We start from the raw sequence: 22,074 nt of genomic DNA, 5'->3' as shown, positions 1-22,074 counted from the left end.
CCCTACAGACAGGTAAAAGACTTTGATACAGTGGAAATTTATTACAGTGTTAAAAGCAAAGAAATTATGAAAGTTACTGACAATTTGGTGGGTTTGGGAAAAACCATGAGTGAATGAACCTGACACAGAAAGACGAATGGCTTATGTTGTCCCTTGTATGCAGATTAAAATCACAATTAAATATTTGTACTAACAATGTACGCAAGGAAAGACCAGATAGAGAGAAAAGGACAATTAGAGGGAGGAAGAGTGAATATTAGGACACATCATATATAAAATGTAGGCCAAAAGGATAACACTGGGGATAAAGTTATAAGGACACAGGGCAGTTGTTATAAGGATATTTGTTGGACAGAACCAAAACACTATTATGGAAAAAGCATATAGAAGTGATGGAGAGGTAGGTGCTGTTAAAGGCACTGGCTGTTCTTCCAGAGGTCCTGAGTTCAATTTCCAGTAACCACATGGAGGCTAACAGCCATCTATAGTGGGATCTGATGCTTCCTTCTGGCATAAAGTTATACACGCAGAGAGAGCACTCATATATGTAAAATAAATGAATATGTCTTAAAATAAAAAAGCATGTAGAAACCTTAGTAAAGACATAAAATGTTTCAATGGAGACATTCTTTATTGATGAGTAACGTTGCTCCAAGAATCATTGTTTAAACTGGGAACTCAGTCCCAAATTTCAGACACTTCCTAGTGCTTGTTGGCCAGGGAGGAACCAGCATCTCCCACAAAATATAGGTTATCCATGATTGCCCACCAGAACTTGACAGCAAGACCCTATGGCCAAAGAGAACATGTACTTTTATCATAGTACATTGAGAAATCAAGCTGGAGCTGAGTTGGGAGTTTTCTCTCTATCCCCCAGCCTTCAAAGTCTATGAATTTGCTATGCAACCTGCTAGGAAGCAGTCATCCATTATTACCAACTGCGAATCCAGTGAGCTATCTTAACAACCTGCTGAGAAAACATAAACATTCTCAAATTATGGAAAGTTACAAGGATGACCCATTCCTTTCTCACTGGCTTTGTGACCCCTCCACAGAGAAAACTTATGCCAGGTTTTAAAAAAATAATCATTTTTATTCTCTATGTCTGCCTGTGTATGTGTGCATACACAATAGTGTGTGTGCCTGTGGACAGCCAAAAGAGGCATATAGTCAGATCCTCTGGAACTAGAAAGACATGTATGTGAAAGTCACCTGACTTCCATGGTGGGAAACAAAGTGAAGCCATCTGGAAGTATAGCCAATGCTCTTCCTCAAGCATTAATTTCCCCAGGAAGCAATTCATTTCCTTATATGCTTGCTATTGTTGTAGAGTTTATTGTTTGCCTCAGGTTTCCAAGAAACAAAAATGGCAGGGAAGCAAAATCATGCCAACATTATCAAGTAAATATTTTATAAGTTCAATTATGTACATATTTTATGTTTCTGTGTATATGTGTGCACCATGTGCTTGTAAGGACCTGCAGACTCCAGAGACATTGAATGTACTACCACGAGTGTGTCTGCAACTGAACCCGAGTCCTCTGCCAAAAAAAAAATGGTAAACACTCCTCTTGAGTCAACATTCCCACCTATTTTTAAAAAGTAGTTAAATAACAATCACAACTCCCCTTCCCTTTTCTCCCTCCAACCCTTCATACATTTTCACAATAATTTGTGGAATTGATGACGTTTGTCTTTGTTACACACACACACATATTCATAAACATATGATCACAACCTCCTGATACTGTTCTTGTTTAGGTATCTCTGGTTTTAGGTTTGGCCACCTCGTACCCAATATAGGGCTCACACCTGGGAGATAGTTCTGTCTCATTATTTGTTTATAGTTCTTTTTTAAGGGTGGAATCCTCCTACTTCCCTGTCTGTTGTTATTGTTCTTGTTGGGCACACAATGTTGAGGTATTATAGGTGTAACTTCTCTGCCATTTCTAAGAGACCACCTCACTCAATAAATCCTTCTAATCTGGTTCTTAAAATCTTGCCACCCCTTTTAAGATGTTCTCTGAGCCTCAGTGGCAGGACCTGCACTGTAGTTGTATCAAGTAGGTCTGAGGTCTCAGCTATCAGCTGATCTCTGCATTATGACATTAGGCTTAAAGAACTGTTTGCTCTAAAGTTTTTAAAAAGGACTATACTTGTTTTAAAACTCAGGAATTATGCTAGCTTAGCAAATTGACAGACATAGGTTTTCTTTTTTTTTAAATATTTATTTATTTATTATGAATACAATATTCTGTCTGTGTGTATGTCTGCAGGCCAGAAGAGGGCACCAGACCTCATTACAGATGGTTGTGAGCCACCATGTGGTTGCTGGGAATTGAACTCAGGACCTTTGGAAGAGCAGGCAATGCTCTTAACCACTGAGCCATCTCTCCAGCCCCAGACATAGGTTTTCTTTTTCTTCTTCAGAATTATTATGTATACAGTGTTCTGCCTGCATCTATGCCTGCTGGCCAGAAGAGGGTAGCAGATTTTATTACAGATGGTTGTGAGCCACCATGTTGTTGCTGGGAATTGAACTCAGGACCTCTTATCAGTGCTTTTAACCTTTGAGTCATCTCTCCAGCCCCAGATATAGATTTCCTAAAATCCATGACCTTGCTAGCCCAGATCAGGTTTCCAGTACCAGGAATGATTTTTGCCCTGTTGAGAAGGTCTTCAATTATACAGCAGCCGGTTACCACCACACAATCCTAACTCTTTGGTATCTTGTCAGGCTGATCACTGTTGGGGTTCATATGGTTCTTACTTTCCTATTGCTGTGAAGAAAGAAAAGTTTTGCTGGGTGGGGTGCTGCACACCTTTAATCCCAGCACTTGGGAGGCAGAGGCAGACAGATCCCAGTGAGTTCAAGGTCAACCTGGTCTACAAAGTGAGTTCCAGGAGAACCAGGGCTGTTATATAGAAAAACTCTGTCTTGAAAAACTACACACACGCGTGGAAAAGAAAACATTTCTTGGCACTCATGCTTGCAGAGGTTAGAGCCCATGATTAGCATGGCAGGCAGTCTGGCACCAGGCAGGCAAGCAGTTCTGAGCAGTAGCTAAGCCCTTACCTTACATCATGACCTGAAAGTTGGAGGCAGAGAGAAAGAGCTAACATGGAAGAACGTAAGCACTGAAACCTCAAGGCCACCCCAGCCCCATCTTCTAATCTTCCCAACAATTCCACCAAGTGGAAATCAGTCATTCCAATATAGGGTCATATGGGGCCATTCCCATTCAAACCACAATAGAAGTCACAGCTGGGGAGGGCTAGGGACTGCTTCTCTTACTTGGCAACTTGCACTAAATCTATTACCATGCTAGTTAGATTAAATGAAGGTGGGGCTGGAGAGATGGCTCAGTGGTTAAGAGCACTGACTGCTCTTCTGAAGGTCCTGAGTTCAATTCCCAGCAACCCATGTGTGGCTCACAACCATCTGTAATGAGACCTGGCGCCCTCTTCTGGCCTTCAGGCATACATGGAGGCTGAACACTGTGTACATAATAAATAAATCTTTAAAAATAAAAGAAAAAGATTAAATGAAGGTGGTTTTGTCGTTAGATCCAGCTCAAATCCTTCGAAAGTCCTGCATCCAAATTGTGCAGCAAAACCGACTTACCTTCAGGCTTGCAGAGATGACCAAAGGAAAGAGAAAGCCCCTAAATTACTTTGGGAATCACACAGACTATCCTAAACAAATCAAGTGGAGATTTCTCATACTGGTGTTTTTATTAGTGCAGGATTCTTGGGAGGAGGCACTACAAAGTCAAATGATACAACGTCATTTAATATACACATGTATGTATATCCATGTGTGGATACATAATCTCAGTTGCACTATTATGTGTTGTATATAACTTTAGGTATGTGCAAAATAACAACTCTTAAGCATTATCAAACATTGGTATTTGTTCCTCTTTCCTGTATTCACCTTTCCCATCCTGTGCCCGACTAGAAACTTCTGCCTCCAGTCTTCCCATTTTTCTCCTCACAACCCTCACATCCAGCTAGTGCCCTCCCCAGCCTCCTCTCTAATCACCAATGGAACACCATTCAGCTATAAAGAAATCTTAAATCAGAAAACAGTTTGACATATAGAATCAACTAGAAAACAAGTACATTAACCCATATTCAGAAAGATAAATCTCTCTTCTCTTTCATTTGTGGTTTCTGGCTCTAAATCCTCAGACGTGAAAAGACAACCTGGACTAAAAGAAACCACATCTTGCCTTCTTCCTCTTAGTGCCATGCCTGCCTGCCGCCTGTGGGGCTGCCCGTCACCATAGTGATGGGCTCCTAGCCCTCGGACACAATAATCCCAAATAAACCCTTTCCTCTATAAAAAAAACAAAAACAAAAACGTAATGAAAGCAAAACTCCTGTGAAAGAATGGGCCAATAACAAAAATGCTCAGAATTTGACTATACTTTCCTCAAACTGTTCATTTCTAAAATATTCTGGAGTAACTTCCAGAAAGTATTATATCTTACATGAGATTCAAATACATGAAAAAATTTTTTTATCATATCCAAAATGACATGTAATTCGTTTTTTTTTTTTTTTTTACAGTTTTGCAATGAAAATTCTCTTGACTGGATTTGGATGGATCTTCTTAAGGTCCAAAGAAGGTTGTGTTTTCTATAGCTGTGATGGATCACAACTGCTAAAACAAGTTTTAAAAGCAAGTGTTATATTTGGCTTGCAGTTAGAGAGTGTATCTGTGATAGCAAAGAATGGCCATGCTATTCCATAACAAGGAGGCAGAGAGAATACACTGGGAGTGTGACTATCTTTTGTATCACCTTCAAACTTCCTGAGAGTGACAGATGTTCTCCATTCTCAGTCAGTACCCATTTCAGTTAGAAACCCAGTATTCAAACTTACGAGTCTTTGGGCCCATCCTCACTCAGAACACTAGTATAGTTGTATTCAAAGGTACTGTCCTAGCCATAGGGGGCAAAACAGACATTATACCACATCTTGTAAGTGATTTTTATCATATATAGAGTCACATATCATGAGTTAGGTATTACACTTTTTCTGGGTGGTGGTGGCACACGTCTTTACTCCCAGCACTTGGGAGGCAGAAGCAGGCGAATCTCTGAGTTTGAGGCCAGCCTGGTCTACAGAGCTAGTTCCAGGACAGCTAGAGCTGTTTTACACACTCTTACACACACACAAAAACCTGTCTCAAAAATCAAAACAGAACCAACAGCAAAAAAGAATCACACTTTGTTCTCTCAGTGTTTCTACATTTAAAAATGTATCTATTAGTTTTTGTTTCCACTGCTTTGAACATTTTATTCACTTCATTACTCACTTGTATGTCTCTGTGTATGTATTTATTGGGAAGTATGCATGTGATTGTCAGAATACAACTTTCAAGACTCGGGTTTTTATTTACACAGTGTAAGACCCAGGGAGGTAACTGAGATAATCAGGTTTTGCATGAGAACTACTCTTAGCTGATGCACCTCATGACCAGTTTTCTTTCAACCTTCACAATGGAGGCGAGCTGATTAAATGCAGCATCGCATACATACGCTGGTAGAAGTGCTACCCACTGCACTTCTTGTCACCGTGAGATCACACGGGTTTGTATAGGGATGTGAAACAGAAATGCAGGCATATTCTGGCTATACGGAAGATGTTTCTTTCTCTCTCTTTTTTTTTTGAGACAGGGTTTCTCTGTGGCTTTGGAGCCTGTCCTGGAACTAGCTCTGTAGACCAGGCAGGCTGGTCTCGAACTCACAGAGATCCGCCTGCTTCTGCCTCCTGAGTGCTGGGATTAAAGACGTGCACCACTATTGCCTGGCCCGGAAGATGTTTCTGAACATTATAAATTGATTTTCCACATCCATTTCAAAGTTTTCCACCACTATGAAATTCTTTTATGGATATAATCAGAACTATGATTGCTAAAGGCTTTTCCACATGATCACAGATGTATGGCATCTTCTAATCTTTCATGAGCATTACACCAACTGGAAATGGGGAAGGCTTTTCCACAGTGCTTACATAAGGTTTCTTTCCCACAATGCTTACATCCATTTGCCTACTGTCTAGCGTGATGCCTTTTACGACTGTCATGCCAACTGGAAGTGAAGGTTTTTTTCAACAATGCTTAGATGCACAAGGTTTCTCTCCTTTCATGAATGTTAAGATAACTGGATCGGGCAAAGGTTTTTCCATAATGCTTACATGTGAATTCTTTTATGATTATGACAGGAACTCAAAATGGCTAAGGTTTTTGTCACAAGAATACACACACAAGGTTTCTCACCAGTATGAATTCTTTCATGAATGGTATGTAGAACTAGTCAAGCCGTTTCCACAATGATTACGTACATAAAGCTTTTCAGAGTGAATTCTTTCATGTCTCTTTTGATGAGAAGAACTCCTGAAGGCTTTCCCACAATGCTGACATGCATAAGGCTTCTTTCCAGAGTGAATTCTTTCATGAAGGTCACGATAACATGAGGTGGAGAAGCTTTTCCCGCAATGCTTACATGCATAAGGCTTATCTCTAGTATGAACAATTTCATGTCTCTTAAGATAAATGGAGCGGGTAAAGGCTTTTCCACAGTGCTTACATGAGTAAGGCTTCTCTCCAGTATGAATCCTTTCATGAATGTTACGATAATAAGAAGTGCTGAAGACTTTCCCACAATGTTTACATGCATAAATCTTCTCTCCCGTGTGAGTTCTTTCATGAATTTTACAGTGCTTGGAACTGTTGAAAGCCTTTCCACAATGTTTACAGGCATAAGAAGTCTTTACATTATGATTTTGTTCGTGGCAGTTATGCAAACTGGGAATGGTGAAAGTTTTTCCACAGTGCTTACATGCACAAGGCTTCTCTCCAGTGTGAACTCTTTCATGAGTGTTATAAGAACTCAAAGTGGCGCCGGGCGGTGGTGGCGCACGCCTTTAATCCCAGCACTCGGGAGGCAGAGGCAGGCGGATCTCTGTGAGTTCGAGACCAGCCTGGTCTACAGAGCTAGTTCCAGGACAGGCTCCAAAGCCACAGAGAAACCCTGTCTCGAAAAACCAAAAAAAATAAAAAAATAAATAAGAACTCAAAGTGGCAAAGGTTTTGTCGCAATGTTTACATGTATACAATTTCTCTCCAGTGTGGATTCTTTTGTGAGTGTTACAAGAATTGGAACTGGTGAAGGTTTTTTCACAATGCTTATGTGCATAAGGCTTCTCAGCACAGTGACTTCTTTCATGAATGTTACAATTACTAGAATGGGTGAAAGCTTTTCCACAATGCTTACATTCATAAGGCTTTACTTCTCTGTGAGTTACTTCATGTTTCTCAAAACATGTTTTCTCACGTTGCTTACAAATGTAACTTCTCTCTCCAAGATGACTTTTTTCATGGTTGACGAGGTCACTGGAATCAATGAAAGCTTCTTCACAATGCTTACACACAAAGGGTTTCACTCCTGTATGGATTCCGTGATCTTTCTGGTCACGTGTACATCTCTTTAAGATGTTCTCACTGAGTTTATCTCCAGTGTGAGTTCTCTCCTGAGGCTGATCAGAAGGAAGACTCCTACAGGCTTCATTACATTGTTGGTTTTTATAAGGTATGTCTCTAGGAGAGGTTTCAAGTACCTGAAGTGATTCAGAATGACTGATATCTTTCCAATGTTTCATTGGTTTAAAAGACTTCACCACAGCTTCCTGACATTGAAATTCATTGCTTCTACTTTGGTCTCTTTGATAAACTTGTAAGGATGAATCATCAATGACATTCCTTTCATGTAATCTGCTTTCATATACTGTTTTTGCAGGAGGCACGTCATTATTAACCATATTCTTTGGAGTAGATTCCTGGTTTTCATCACACTCAGTATCACGCTGATATCCACAGTCTTTCTCAACTACTTGAGTTCTGCAAAAACAATGAGAACAGCATTACTGTAGAAAAAAAATATTTGAGGCTGGCTTATGGAGTACACTACAACCATACTATCCCTGAGGCAATAGCAGAATGTCTCCAATGTTAAGGACAATATGAACCACATGTAAAGACCCTGGCATGTGTAAAGACATAGAGTGTTGATATTTATTTAAGAATTATGAAGGAGCTGTATCATAGGGTCAGATATAAAGAACAATTTCAGCTCTTCGAGCAGATCCTCCATCGGCAATCATGTGGAGGGCACATGAGTTCCTGTTGATCTAAAGGATCTGATGCCCTTTTCTGGTCTCCACAAATGGTTTTGCACAGGTGGTGAATACAAGCACACATATACATACACATAAAATAAGTGACAAACATAGAAAGAGTGAATATGAAGGCAAAAGTCCTGGTGTTAGCAGACAGTCATAATAATCACATAGTCCTCTAACAGCATGATATTTTGACATTTGAAATACTTAGCCTGTGTTGGCTAGTTTGTTATCAGTTCAACCTGAACCAGAGTTGAGAACATGGCTAGATCAGATTGGCTTGTAAGCAAAGGCTGTGGGAGCATTTTTTAATTCCTGATTAATGAGGCCATGTTAGGTAATATGTTCCTGGGCAGGAGTACAGGAGCTGTAAGAAAAGTATGTTAGTAATCCATGAGGAACAAGCCAGAAAGCAGCCTTCCTCCCCGGTCTTCAGTTCAGTTCCAGCCTCCAGGTCCCTGTCTGTTTTAAGCCCCTATCCTGCCTTCCCTTGTTGAGCTATAACATGGAAGTGTAAACCAAAATATGCCCCATTACTCAAAAGAGGACTTTGGTCATGGTGTTTAACACAGGAACTGAGAGCATCATAAAACAGAAGTTGCTTACCAGGTTCACAGGGGTAATCCTGAGAGAGAGGTGACCATGTGGTTTTTATAAGGGCTATGAGAAGGTCTAGACTACTGGGCTCTTTCAGAGCTTATTACATGACACATTGGTGATATTACTCGATTACACAGATGAGAAACTCAAATACTGAATAACACAGTTCAATATTCTGTTACAGAAATTGGTGTAGAATCAATTTGCAATTAGATATATTTGGATCATTTGGTAGGTTCGCAGTTAGTTGTCCTACCACTCAAATGTTTGATGTAAATTGTTTTTGTTTGTTTTTGTAGATAGGGTTTCTCTGTATAGCCCTGATTACCCTGGAACTCACTCTGTAGACCAGACTAGACTCAAGCTCAGAGATTTGCCTGCCTCTGCCTCCCGAGTGCTGGGATTAAACATGTGTGACACCACCACCTGACTGTAAATTGCTTTCTATTGAATAAAAATTACCCCAGATTTTGGCTGAGATCTCTGTGGTCCTCTTCAATATTTTCTTCTAGTGTTTCCTCTAGAAATAAACCCAAAGAGTTCATTATGACAAATTCAATGCTTAGAAACAAGTAGAATCTAGTTCTTATGACATGGATGCATTCATTAAATTTGATAAATATTCCCTGCAGGAATTCAAACCACAACACCACACATGTTGCTCTCTGACTGCTGACTGAATAAGCAAGGGCAGTGTGCTGGTGTTTATTTTTACCTATGGAGATCAGGTTCAAAAATGTTTCCTTCATCACATCTCTGTAGAGCTTCTTTTGCCTATCATCCAACATCGCCCACTCTTCTACAGTGAAGATCACACCTACATCCACAAAGGCCACCGGTTCCTAAAACAGTGCACATATTAGGATGGTTAGTTTTAACAGCCAGGTTGATGACATACAGAATCGTCTAGGACAGAAATTACTGAAGACAGCTCTATAAGTGATTATGTAGATAAAGGTTAACCCAAAACATCCATAGGATACTGTCTTGAGTTTTTGCTGTAAGAAAGGCAGATGCACAGTCTCAGTTACTATTCTGCTGCTGAGACGAGAGCTCATGATCAAGGCAGCTACTATAAAACAAAGCAACTGATCAGGGCTTGCTCACACAGTCAATGATTGTCACAGAAGAATCAGGACAGGCATGGGGTGGGAACAGTAGCTGAATGTTTTACTCCTGAGGAAAGGCAGCAGGCAGAGACAAGACACAATGCCTGGAATGGGCTTTTGAAACTCAAAGACCACTACTAATGACATCCCCTCCCACATATTGCCACATCTCCTAATTCTATCCTAATTCTAACTTCTACTAACTGGGATGAAGCTTTCAAACATATGAGCCTATGAGGGCTATTCACATGTAAAACAACACACCCACCTATTCGAGATGCAGCATTTCGTGAAATATAAAGGGTTTATATTAGTGGAAGGTGGGAGCTGAGACACAGGCAACTATACACCAATCTAGTTCTGATTGTGTGTGATTTGATCAGCTGCTTCAGAATCCTGCATTTTACAGACTATACCCTTAAATTGTGAGATAAAATAATAAACTCATTCTGCCTCAAGTCACTGTTTTCTGAGTCATTTCTGACAGACAGATGGAAAAGCCTAACATAACAAATACATTTTTTTTTTTCGAGACAGAGTTTCTCTGTAGTTTTGATGCCTGTCCTGGAACTAGCTCTTGTAGACCAGGCTGGCCTCAAACTCCCAGAAATCCACCTGCCTCTGCCTCCCGAGTGCTGGGATTAAAGATGTGCGCCACCACTGCCTGGCCTAACAAATACATTTTTTTAAAAAAGTGGGACCATTGTTGTAAATAAAGCTAAGCAGGTTCTTTGTGGGCATTTAGAACTTGTTTTGGAAGGAATGTGGAGAAACTGGCGAAAAAAATTTTCTTTAGAGAAGGAAAAATCTAGAACACATTGAATGAATCTAAGAAAAAAAGGTTGATAGAAATGACATGGACCAGGAAGGTTCAGAGGAGACAAAGAGTCAGGAATTTCAGTAAGGGCTATGCTTGTGCAGTTAGGATTAAGAACAGAGCTGTGTTCTGTCCTACATCAGAGAACTTGAAATGAACATGAATGTAGAAAGTGTTGAATACTTTAGTAGAAGAAATGAGGGTGAGCAAACTAAAATTCCAAACAAGCAAAGCAAATGCAACGGATGACAGGATTAGCACTAACCACTGAACAATAGCGAAGCAGGCAAGCACAGAGCAAACAAGGGACTGGGACAATGAACCTAGCATTGTGTGGGCATCCTTTGGACAAACATCTTTAATGGGCTGTACCGATATCTGCTTTAAAAATAGCAACAAGCAGTCCCTTTAGTAATGGCATGGTAACTCCTTATTGTACTCAAATACCTTTTGGGAATCATATGGAACATAGAGGAAATAGGCAGACCTGCACTTACTTCAGTCTGAGGTACATGCGCAATAAGGTAACCTGCAGTGTGAAAAGGAATGTTCAAGAATAATCTTTCTTTTTCTGTTGTTACAATATTTTTTCTTCTAAACAACTGGGCTTGCATGTTTAGAGTCTGATGACTCTGGGAATGTCATGTGCATTAGGCAGGTTTACCAAATGACATCCTGTCAGTCAAAACACTAATCCTCTGTGGATGCTGCATCCTCCAGCAACCAATTCCTCTTTCTTTCAGTCTCCCAGCTAGCTGTTGATACCCGTGAGCACCCTCACTCATGTAGGCTGAGGATTTGTGGAGGCAGGACTGCCATTTGGGTCTGAGGAAGAGGTAAGAGGCAGTGGCTGGCTGCTTTGCTTTTCTGGCTTTCAGACTGAGTCCGAATATCTGTCCCTGGGTTTTTATTTTTCATGCTACACTGGGTTCTTTAAGAAAGCAGTCTGAGAAAGTCATTGTTGTTCTTTTTTAAAAAATGCTGCAAGATCCCCAGTGGCAGTAGGCAGCAGAAATGCTGTAGGTCCCAAATGGTGGTAGCGGGCCATGTGGTGGCAGGCAGTGGGCTCTGGGATCAGCCAGTCCCAGGCAGAAATGGCTGCTGGTCCCAGAGCGGCAGCCCGAGTGGTGGCAGCAGGCCATGTGGTGGCAGACAGCAGGCCCTGGGAGCAGCCAGTCCCAGGCAGAGACGGCTGCTGATCTCAGAGCAGTGGTGGTGGGCCATGTGGCAGCAGGCAGTGGGCCCCAGGCAGAGATGGCTGGTGGTCCCCGAGCAGTGGTGGCAGGCCATGTGGCAGCAGGCAGTGGGCCCCAGGCAGAGACGGCTGCTGGTCCCCGAGCAATGGCTGGTCCCAGGCAGGGAGACACATGGCGGGCGGGCAGAAGACAGAAACATGGATAGACACGACATGCAGGGTGAGGTTGAATGTTTATTCAGGGAGTTATGGAGGAGGAAGGGTGAAGAGGGGGACAGGGAGAGAGAGAGAGAGAGAGAGAGAGAGAGAGAGAGAGAGAGAGAGAGAGAAGAGGAGAAAGAGACAGAGAAGGGGGGAAGCAGAAAAGTGGGGAGGCAGAAGCGAAGCTGCCTCTCCAAGAGGAAGATGGAAAAGAGAGCAAGCTCAGGCCAGAAGCTGAAGATCAGCCTGCCTCAGCGGATGGGGAGGGGAATGGGTGTGGCTTGTCTCTTAAAGGGACCAAAACCATAACAGTCATGAGAAGCAGCATTCCTCCATGGCCTCTGCATCAGCTCCTGGCTCCAGGTTCCTGCCCTACTTGAGTTCCTGTTTTGCTTTGGTGATAAACAGCAACGTGGAAGTGTAAGCTGAATAAACCCTTTCCTCCCCAACCTGATTTTTGGCCATGGTGTTTCACCACAGTAATAGAAATCCTAATTAAGACAGAAAGCAATAGGAAAAAATGAAAATTTGATTAAGAGATGATTCTGCCATATTGCAAATGATGTAAGAGTCCTCAGTTTGAATTTAGGACAATTTCTCTGACCCACATTTCCAGCTTAAGATTTAAGGGAAGAATTATATTTCCTTTTTTTTGCTCATTCTTCTTTCCTGTGTTTAATTTAGAAGATCAACCTAAACAAGTGATTTCTTACTGACTTACAACTACATCAGTTACAGAAATAATAACTATGTTAAATATGAACATTTTAGTTTTAAAGTAGGTCTCTGGCCAAAGACATAAGGGAAACGAATATGCTTACTGAGAAGGTGCACAATATCAGAAAAACGAATGCTTCAAATTCGTAAAGTCACCAAAGCACTTTCAATATTGTCCCTCAAAAATTTTGGCATAATGGGATTGGTCCTCAAGAAGGTCACACACAGGCAAAAAAGGATTTGAAACGATTGGTGTTTTGGAGATGGAGAGTCTTTGCTCTCCAGTGTGGCCACTGAAAAGTTGTCATGCTACAGCGCATGGCCACACACACCTGCACAGGCTAGCTGAACTCAGTGGGTTATAAAAACTAAAAAGGAAACCAAAAGGCACATAAAATTAAGAGCTGGGTGTGCTGATACGATAAGGGCTAGACACGATATCACTTCTATGTAGAAAATTCCCAACAATAAACATATATTTAAAACGGCTATTATCTTTTAATAATAAAACAGTAAAACAGATGTAGGGCTAGGATACAGGTAACCAGGTGTAAAGCTTGCTGTGCAAGCCTGAAGACCTCAAACCCCATGGAGGATGAGAACAGTGAATCCTTACTCACCGTGGGTGGGGGTTTAAACTGCTGCAATTAACAAGCCATCAGTGTGAGCTTGTCTCAAAAGGGAAAAATAGAAATACTATTTCATCCAGCGTACATCTCTCCTCGTATAATGAAAACAATCCATACACTACAACAGATACTCACATTCATGGTCATGGTTGCTCAAGTCCTAATGGCTGGAGAAATATCAGCCTGGATGTCCATCAGCTGATGACTGGATAACAGTCATATCACACACATGCACGCTGGAATATGACTCCATATTGACCAAACTGAAGTGCTGGATGGAACTGGAAATGTAACTACCCTGTGCCAGGTAACCAAAAGGTACAGAGTCAAACAAATGCTGTCTCTTTACCTCATATATGGGTTCTATCTTTAACCTCTTCCTGTATGATTCAGAACTGGACTGAGTGTCTACACAGAGCATGGAGAAGGCAGGCTCCATGGGATCTGTGCGTAGGTGGGACTGGGACGGGAACGGTAGTAGGTATGTGATGTGGTGGACACGGTGTGGCTATGGGAAAGGGAAGAGAGAAGGAGTTTACTGTATCAAGGTTCAGGATTCTCCTTGGCTATGCAGTGCTTTCCAGGCCAGCCTGCTGGTACACAAGGGGTGGAGCAAGCCTTTAATCCCAGAATGCATGAGGAAGGCCAGGGAGAAGTCCAAGTCTAAAGCTAGTCTGGTCAACACAGCTAGTTTCAGGGCTGCACTGAGAAACTCTGTTGCCAAAAGCAAAACAAAACAAAAAGAAAGAAAAAAATATATTATATACTAAATAAAAATCAACAATAAAATGAAAATCATAGTGACCACACATACAAGTGTAATAAATGTATTATAATGTACAGCACACTCAAGTAAATTTTTAACAAAACAATGTCTCCAGCAGGTAAGCAGCTTGTTTGTCATTCTCTCTGATGAACATTTCGAAGCTTTTCAATTGCTCAGAAATTAGCTATCTGAAGGCTAAGGGAGGAGCTGAAATGTTAGTACTTCTCCTCAAGGAATTTAATCTTGAAAATGACTCCTTACAGAAAGCACACTCCCAATCTCTTCTGCTCCAAACAGTGTACAGCAAAACCAGGGGCAGCAATGAAATTCAATTTAATTCCATGAAGCTCTTCACCAGACTCACTGCCCTTCTTCATATTTGGCAAAGTTTGGAAAACTTCGCAAAATTCCAATTTTAATCTCAAATTTGATCACTGCATGCCACTTCTCCCAGGGCAATGGTAGGATGAAGGTGACACACACTCTCCCTTCTGCTCCTGAAATCCAGTCCAGAGTCTCACATCCAGCTTTGTTACAGAAAACCTGCTGTGGTCTCCCTTTCCTCTCCCCAACAGATCACAGAGACCTTCTCCTCCCACATTCCTTCCTCCAGCTCATCTCATTTCCCAGTCTCTCACACCAGCAGCCATTCCCTGGGAACACAGCAGCTGAGCAGGCCAGGAGAAAGGTTAAACAAACTGAATTCCTTCACTACCCCCTCCTCTCCTCCAAAGGCAACTCCCCCCCTGCCCCCATCATCCCCATCTCTGCAACAGAACACTTACACAGCCTTCCTGCCCCCTCTGCCCACATCTCCTGGGGATCCCGCAGACCTTCTCTTCCTTTCCTCCCTCTGCCCACTTGTTGTTTTACCCCAAGCCTCAGCTCAGAGCAGGCATTCTCTGCTAACAACAGACCTCTTCTGTCTGGGAAGCAAGTCAACTGTCTGTAGATCTTCCCCCACTCTCCTTCAGTTCCTACAGATCCAAGCCCTAAGTCTCATCCTCAGTGCTATAGCAGAACTGTGGGGTGACTTCGCTTCACTGTCTACCCCCAATCCAAGAAGATGAAATAAGTAGACCTAGATGAACACTCTGTTCTCCTCTCTCCTGCGAACCCCAAAGGACCCCTGGCTTATTCCCATTCCTGTGTCAGCTTCAACACCCAGAAACACATTTTATCTGGAACCCCCTGTGGCCACAACTATCTGATCTAAAGACAAGTTCCTAGCAGGCAACACACAGCCATCAGACTCTATGAAAACCCAGAGGGGAAACAGACACCAAAAAACAAAACACCCATCCAACAAAGATACATCCAGAAATCAGTACCTAGACCTATAATTCACCCCAAACTTAGATGCCTAGATGCCAGTATAAAAACACAATCAATAACATTCAGGTCAGTATGTTTCCACTACAGCCCAGCTATATTACAACAGGTCCTGAATATCCCAACATAGTTGAAGCACAAGAAACAGACTTTAAATCTGACTACATGAATATTTAAGAGGTCCTTAAAAATTGAAATGAATAAATCCCTTCAAGAAAGCCAAGAAAATACAAACAAACAAAGGAAGGAAATGAATTAAGTTTTTCAAGACCTGAAAACGGAAATAAAATTTAAAAAAAAACTCAGGAAATTCTGGAAACGAAAAATTTAGGAATTTGAACAGCAACTACAGAGGCAAGCTTCACCAACAGAAGGCAATAGGTTGAAGAGAGAATTTCAGGTGTTGAAGAGACAATAGAAGAAATGGATACATCCATCAAGGAAAATGTTAAATCTCAAAAACTCCTGTCACAAAACATCCAGAAGATCTGGGACACGATAAAATGATCAAACCTAAGAAAAATAAAAATAGAGGAAGAAGAATACCACTTCAAAGGTTCAGAAGTATTCTCAACAAAATTATAGAAAAAAACTATCCTAACCTAAACAAGGGCATGGCTATAAAAGTTCAAGAAGCATACAGAACACCAAGTAGCCAGGCTGTGGTGGCACACACCTTTAATCCCAGCACTCGGGAGGCAGAGGCAGGCAGATGTCTGTGAGTTCGAGGCCAGCTGGTCTACAAGAGCTAGTTCCAGGACAGGAACCAAAAGCTATGGAGAAACCCTCTTTCTAAAACACTAAACATACAGAACAAGAAAGAGTATTAAAAGATGTAAGGGAAAAAACCAAGTAACATATAAAGGCAGACCTATTAGTAAGACTGACTTCTCAATAGAAACTAAAAGTCAGAAGAGACTGGGCAGAGGTGTTGTAAACTCTTAAGTGACCACAGATGATGGCCTACACTATTATACCCAGCAAAACTTCCAAATACCATAAATGGATAAAATGGAATATTCCTTGATAAAGTCAAATTTAAACAATATTTACTCTAAATCTAAGTGTATAGAAAGTCTAAAAGTACAACTTTAACCTATATAGGTTAACTATACTCATGAAAAAACAGAAAATAATCTGTGACCAGCAAAATCAAGAAGGGAAAGCACACACATGCATGCACACACACAAACACACACAGTCACCACCAATCAACAAGACAGACAAACCATTATTCAAACTAATTAAAAGGCAGAGGTAGACTATCCAAATTAACAAAAAGAAAGAAAGAAATAAAAAGGGGGCATAACAACATACACCAAAAAAAAAAAAAGAATCCAGAGACTCATAAGGACATGTTTTAAAAACCTGGACTCCACCAAATTGGAAAACCTAAGATACAGATAATGTTCTCAATAGGTACTACTTACCAAAGTTAAACCAAGATCAGACAGACAATTTAAATATAATCCCTCATGAAAAAGGAGTAATTAAAAGTTTCTCAACACTTCTCCCCCAAAAAGATCCAGGACCAAAAAGTGTTTCAGTTCAGAATTCTACCAGACATTCAAAAAAGAGTTAATGCCAATGCTCTTCATATTATTCCACAAAAGTGAAATGGAAGGAATATTGCCCACTTAATTTTGTTATGCCACTTGTTGCACTGATATTCAAACCACATATAGATCCAACAAAGAAAGAGAATTACAGACCAATTTCACTTACACATGAATGCAAAAATACTCAGTAAAATACAAACCCGAGAACACATCAAAAAGATCATTCACCATGATTAAGCAGGTTTCATCCCGGAGATACACAGATGATTCAACACAGAAAATAAATGTACTCCCCCATATAAACAAAAACAAAACAAAACACATGATCATCTCATTAGATGTCACTTTGATGAAAACCAACACCCCTTCATGGAAAAAAAAATCCAGGAGAGATTAATGATACAAGGGACATATATAATCATAGTAAAGGCATTTTACAGCAAGTCAATAGCCAACATCAAATTAAATGGAAAAAGATGTAAAGAAATTCCACTAAAATCAGAAAAAAGAAAAGGCTGTGTACTCTCCCCATATCTACTCAATATAGTATTTTAATTGCTAGCTAGAGTGGTAGGACACCTGAAGGAGATCAAGGGGCTACAAATTAGAAAGGAAAAGGTCAAAGTATCTCTATTTGCAAATATTTCCTAATACTATTTCCCTGATGACGCAAAAATTCCCAATCAAGCCAAATCAAAACAAGCCAAATTAAGAAATATCCAGGTTTAATGGAAGATCTGCGCTCTTGGGTGGCCCCGAGGGGAAACCGGGAAGCTGGGAAACAAGACCACTGGGAGGGAGAGAGACCACTGTGTTTTTCTTCTGGGGATCACTTAAGTACCCTGGCCTGCTGGGATTTGAAGTCCAGACCAGGCCTGGGATAGATGCAGAGGGACTGGGGCCTACACTCCCAACCTAACATTCCAGACTCTTTGGCTATAGGGGTGACAGAAAATTGGAATGGTAATTATGACAAACATTTAGGCTCTCTTTGGAAAAAAAGGGTGTAGACTCAAATCCGGCTACTTCCTGCGGGCATGGGGCAGCGTGGGGAAGGGGAGAGCCAGGTGTCCACATTTAGTGATAGGTGTGGCTGGAAAGGCATCCCATGAACTGTCATCCCAGAGAAGGCAAGCATCATTCCTTGGAGGAGATGAGAAGGCAGGTGTCTAGGAAAAAAGTTGTTATTGCTAAAGATGAGTGTGCCAGAATGAGGAGCAGGTAGGCCCTTCATTGTGGCATCCTGGAAAACCGGAGGGTGGAAGGTCCTGTCTGCTGGACAGACCACGTGTCTTGAGTAGGAGCCTGCTTGAGCTGAGAGATGGTCCCAGCATGGGTGTCCCAAGAGCTTGGCAGCCGAGGGAGTGCTGAGGATTACTATGTGAGGTCCTGTCCATCGAGGCTCGAAAGAGCTAGGAGTTAACTGTGTGAGGAGTACTCTGTCCCCTGGGGAGAGTGGGGCAGGTTTAGGAGCATTAGGGTCCACTGGTGTGGTGGCAGGAAGACAACAGTCAGCGTGTGAACAGAGTAGGGACCTTAAAAGGGAGAGGTAGGGTAGGTACCCCGCCAGTGGAGGAGTTTGAACTGGGAGGGGATGGTTAAGGAGAAAGGGCCTGGCATAAAGCAACTCAAAAGGGCTCAGGCCCGTAGGGGAACATGGGGTAGCCCTGAGGCGAGGGCCAAGACAACCTGAATTCAGTGGAGAGCTTGGTAGGTTGTTGTTTGATGAGTCCCATTGTCCAGATGTTGAGAGCTTCTGACAGGAGCTCCATGACCCTGAGCTACTGCATCTGCTGTTTCCCTGGAGACTGGACACGCTTCTATCCATCCTGTAAAAGTGTCCACAAGTGTTAAGAGATAACAGAATTTTTTTGAGTAGGCATGGGTGAAATTAACCTGTCAATCTTTGCCCAGTTGGTGTTCACAAAGCTGGTATATGTGGAAAGCTCCTCGTGGGTTGGCCTGGGCACATGACTGGCAGGAGGAGTGAACCTGTCAAATAGAATCTTGGAGATGGGTGGGGTTAAAAGGGACTCCAAGAAGTAGAACAAAGCTTTGGGGAAGTGGCTAAGGATATCTCCACCCAGTAAGAGTGCTGGGCAAGCAGGTATAGCTAAGAAAGAATGGGAGAAAAATTGTCCTACAAGAATGTAGGGCAGTGGCAGAGTTTTAAGTGGTGAGGAACAGGTCCCATCTACTCCCATATCTGAAACTGGTGAGGGAAACTTAAGACCCGAGTGAGAATAAAAGTAATGGACTTATCCGCCACTTGTAGCATGACCCTAGGCTAGGAGAGGGTTACGGGATATACGTTTGGGCAGCGTCAATCTTCTGCAAGGCTGAAACGTTTGAAGGCTGGCACAGTTTCACTTGCTGATGGTGATGAGGCCAGACCTCTGTGGCCTGGCATAGAGGACAAGCCTGCACAGGGGTATTGTGATTTCTAGTGTCCAGGTTGCTGGCAGATAGGGCACAACCTCGGAGCAGGTGTAGTGCAATATCATGCCCAGTGACCATTTAGGCCACGCTTGATAGAGCCCTGTGATTGACTTCCCTTGTCCCCCTTCCTGTGACCTTAGGGCAACTGGTAAGGCCTGGGCCTGTAGATTGTTGTAGCTTTGTCTGTTGGGAAAACTCAGCTGATTTTTCTCGGGCATTAAAAACTTTTAAGGCCATTTTCACCAATTCCCGTATAGGAGTTTGGGGACCATCCTCAACCTTTTGTTTTTTTTTTTTAACTCTTTTCTAATATCTTGTACTGACTGAGGTAGCAGACCGATTAGTAGAAAAGGAAGCTGGCCGTTTTTTTTACCTGAGAGAGAGATTTGGAAGAGAAAATGGAGCAGGGGAGGGACTAACCCAGTATGGAGAGGCAGTCCAGGAGTGGAGCTGTGTGGTTGGAGGGGGAGGAGGGAAGGTGGAAGTTGACCTTGAACCTCCAACTCGGGGTGGGGTGGGGAAAGAATGTTGCTCCACAGGAGGAGTCGGGAGTCTGGGCTAGAGGGAGTGGGGGAGGGGCCAGTGCCTCAGGCAGCATGGTGCTGTGAGAGAGACTGGCTAAGGGGGAAGGAGCGAGAGCACAGAGACCAAAAAACCATGGACAAAAAACCATACATAGGTAAGCTTTGTTCATTTGTATCAGGCAGGCTCAATTTAAAAGATTTCTATAAGAGGCTTGTTGTTCTTAATTTCTGTCTGGCTGCAGGTTAGAGGGCAAAGACATTACTCGAGGAAATGACAGAGACACGCGGCGGTCCCACGTGGGTGCACTTTAATGGGGGAGGGGTAACAGGCAGGTAAGGGTGTGCCAACACAGTAGGAAAGGCGGGGAAAGAGAGGAGAAGAGGGCGAACTCGTGACGACCTTCGCTTTTAACGGGGAATGCAAAGGCTTCTGGGAAATTTCCGTATCCAGGAGAATGCTGGGAACTGTAGTTCGGCAAAAGAACAACAAGGCTTACAGGGACTAAAACAGACCTGGCTTTGAACTGTTATCTCTTAACACTTGTGGACACTTTTACAGGATGGATAGAAGCATTTCCGGTCTCCAGGGAAATAGCAGATGCGGTAGCTCAGAGTCATGGAGCTCTCAACATCTGGACAATGGGACTCATCAAACAACAACCTACCAAGCTCTCCACTGAATTCAGGTTGTCTTGGCCCTTGCCTCAGGGCTACCCCATGTTCCCCTGAATAGTGTCACTTTGTAAAACTTAAGTAAAACCAACCAAGCAAACAACAAACAAAACCCAACAAAACAAAAGGAAAAATGCAAAACCACCTTGGATGAGGTGTTAAGGGGCTGAGACAGCTCTGTGGGAAATTTCTCTCACACCAAGAGGTAAGGGAAACAATTCCGAGTCAGACCAGACCGGGGTAGGGGAGTGAAGAAGCGTGAAATGAAATCCAAGGTAATAATGTGAAAAAAAAAATTCTAAACCAGCGCAAACCAAAAACTCCACAGATCACCCAAGTCCCCACACAGCACAGCCTGGATGATCAACAAGCTGGATCAACAACCCGCCAGCGCTGCAAAAATCCGTGTAGCACAGGTTCATGGCAAGGACCCACCCAAGAGTGCTGGGATTGTGATGAAGCAGCTTCACAGGACACAAAAGTGGGGCTCTCGGTGCTCAAGGCCGCCTGTGGGGTGCACACTTCAAGCACAGGTGGGCACAGGCATTGCTGAGCCAGACTCCACCTTCCACTGGACTTCACAGCACCAGAGGAAACCCCACGTGCTGGCGTCACATAACTCCAAAGCAACTAAAGTCCAACATCCGCCCCCCAGGATTCCAGGAGCCCAACGCACACTCACCATTGTGTGCTTCTGATGTGTCTAGGTGTCCTCCCAAAGAGGTCCGCAGAACACACAATCGCCCCAAACAGGTACTCACAAGAATCCCCCGGTAACAAGCGTTAAAAAGGCTTACGGCACAAGAGCTGCAACCATCCGTGCTCCTGATTGGACAGCTCAGCGTCTTTTAGTAATATGGTCCCTGATTGGCGCACTGTACTCCGCCCGCGAAAAGTATCAAAACATTTTAGGAAAGCTCAGCTGCAAGTCCTGACTGCCTGCTCTCTAGAAGAAGGCGAACTTCTGTGAATTCAAAGCCTTTCGGGGCTACATGGTGAGACCCTGACCAAAAACGAAACAAAGAAGCTCGGCATGGTGCAGGCATTTCTAATCGGGATCTCTAAGTGGAGGCTAGCCTGGTCCAGAGAACTAGTTCCCGCGCAGACCATAGTACCAGAGAAAAGCTGTCTCGGAAAACCAAAACAAGTAAGGAAGCAAAAATAAACAACAATAACAACAAATTTTAAAACAAAACCTCTGGGCTGGAGAGATGGCTCAGAGGTTAAGAGCATTGCCTGTTCTTCCAGAGGCTCTGAGTTCAATTCCCAGCAACCACATGGTGGCTCACAACCATCTGTTGTCTGGTGCCCTCTTCTGGCCTGC

At 42.7% G+C, this 22,074-nt stretch overlaps 1 protein-coding gene across 1 annotated transcript; it reads right to left on the bottom strand.

Moving 5' to 3' along the window:
* Positions 1-5,964: 5,964 nt before the first annotated feature.
* LOC142836973 (zinc finger protein 441-like) lies at positions 5,965-21,522 on the bottom strand. Its single transcript, XM_075951730.1, has 5 exons — positions 21,433-21,522; positions 9,506-9,632; positions 9,253-9,310; positions 7,086-7,909; positions 5,965-6,101 (listed from the first exon to the last, which is right to left on the bottom strand). Exons 1-5 carry the CDS (start codon positions 21,433-21,435, stop codon positions 5,965-5,967), a joined length of 1,149 nt encoding a protein of 382 aa, XP_075807845.1. The 5' UTR covers positions 21,436-21,522.
* Positions 21,523-22,074: the final 552 nt, after the last annotated feature.

Source organism: Microtus pennsylvanicus, chromosome 17 (assembly GCF_037038515.1).
Source record: "Microtus pennsylvanicus isolate mMicPen1 chromosome 17, mMicPen1.hap1, whole genome shotgun sequence".
NCBI classification, from domain to species: Eukaryota; Metazoa; Chordata; class Mammalia; order Rodentia; family Cricetidae; genus Microtus; species Microtus pennsylvanicus.
This window is presented reverse-complemented; position numbering and strand designations above follow the sequence as displayed.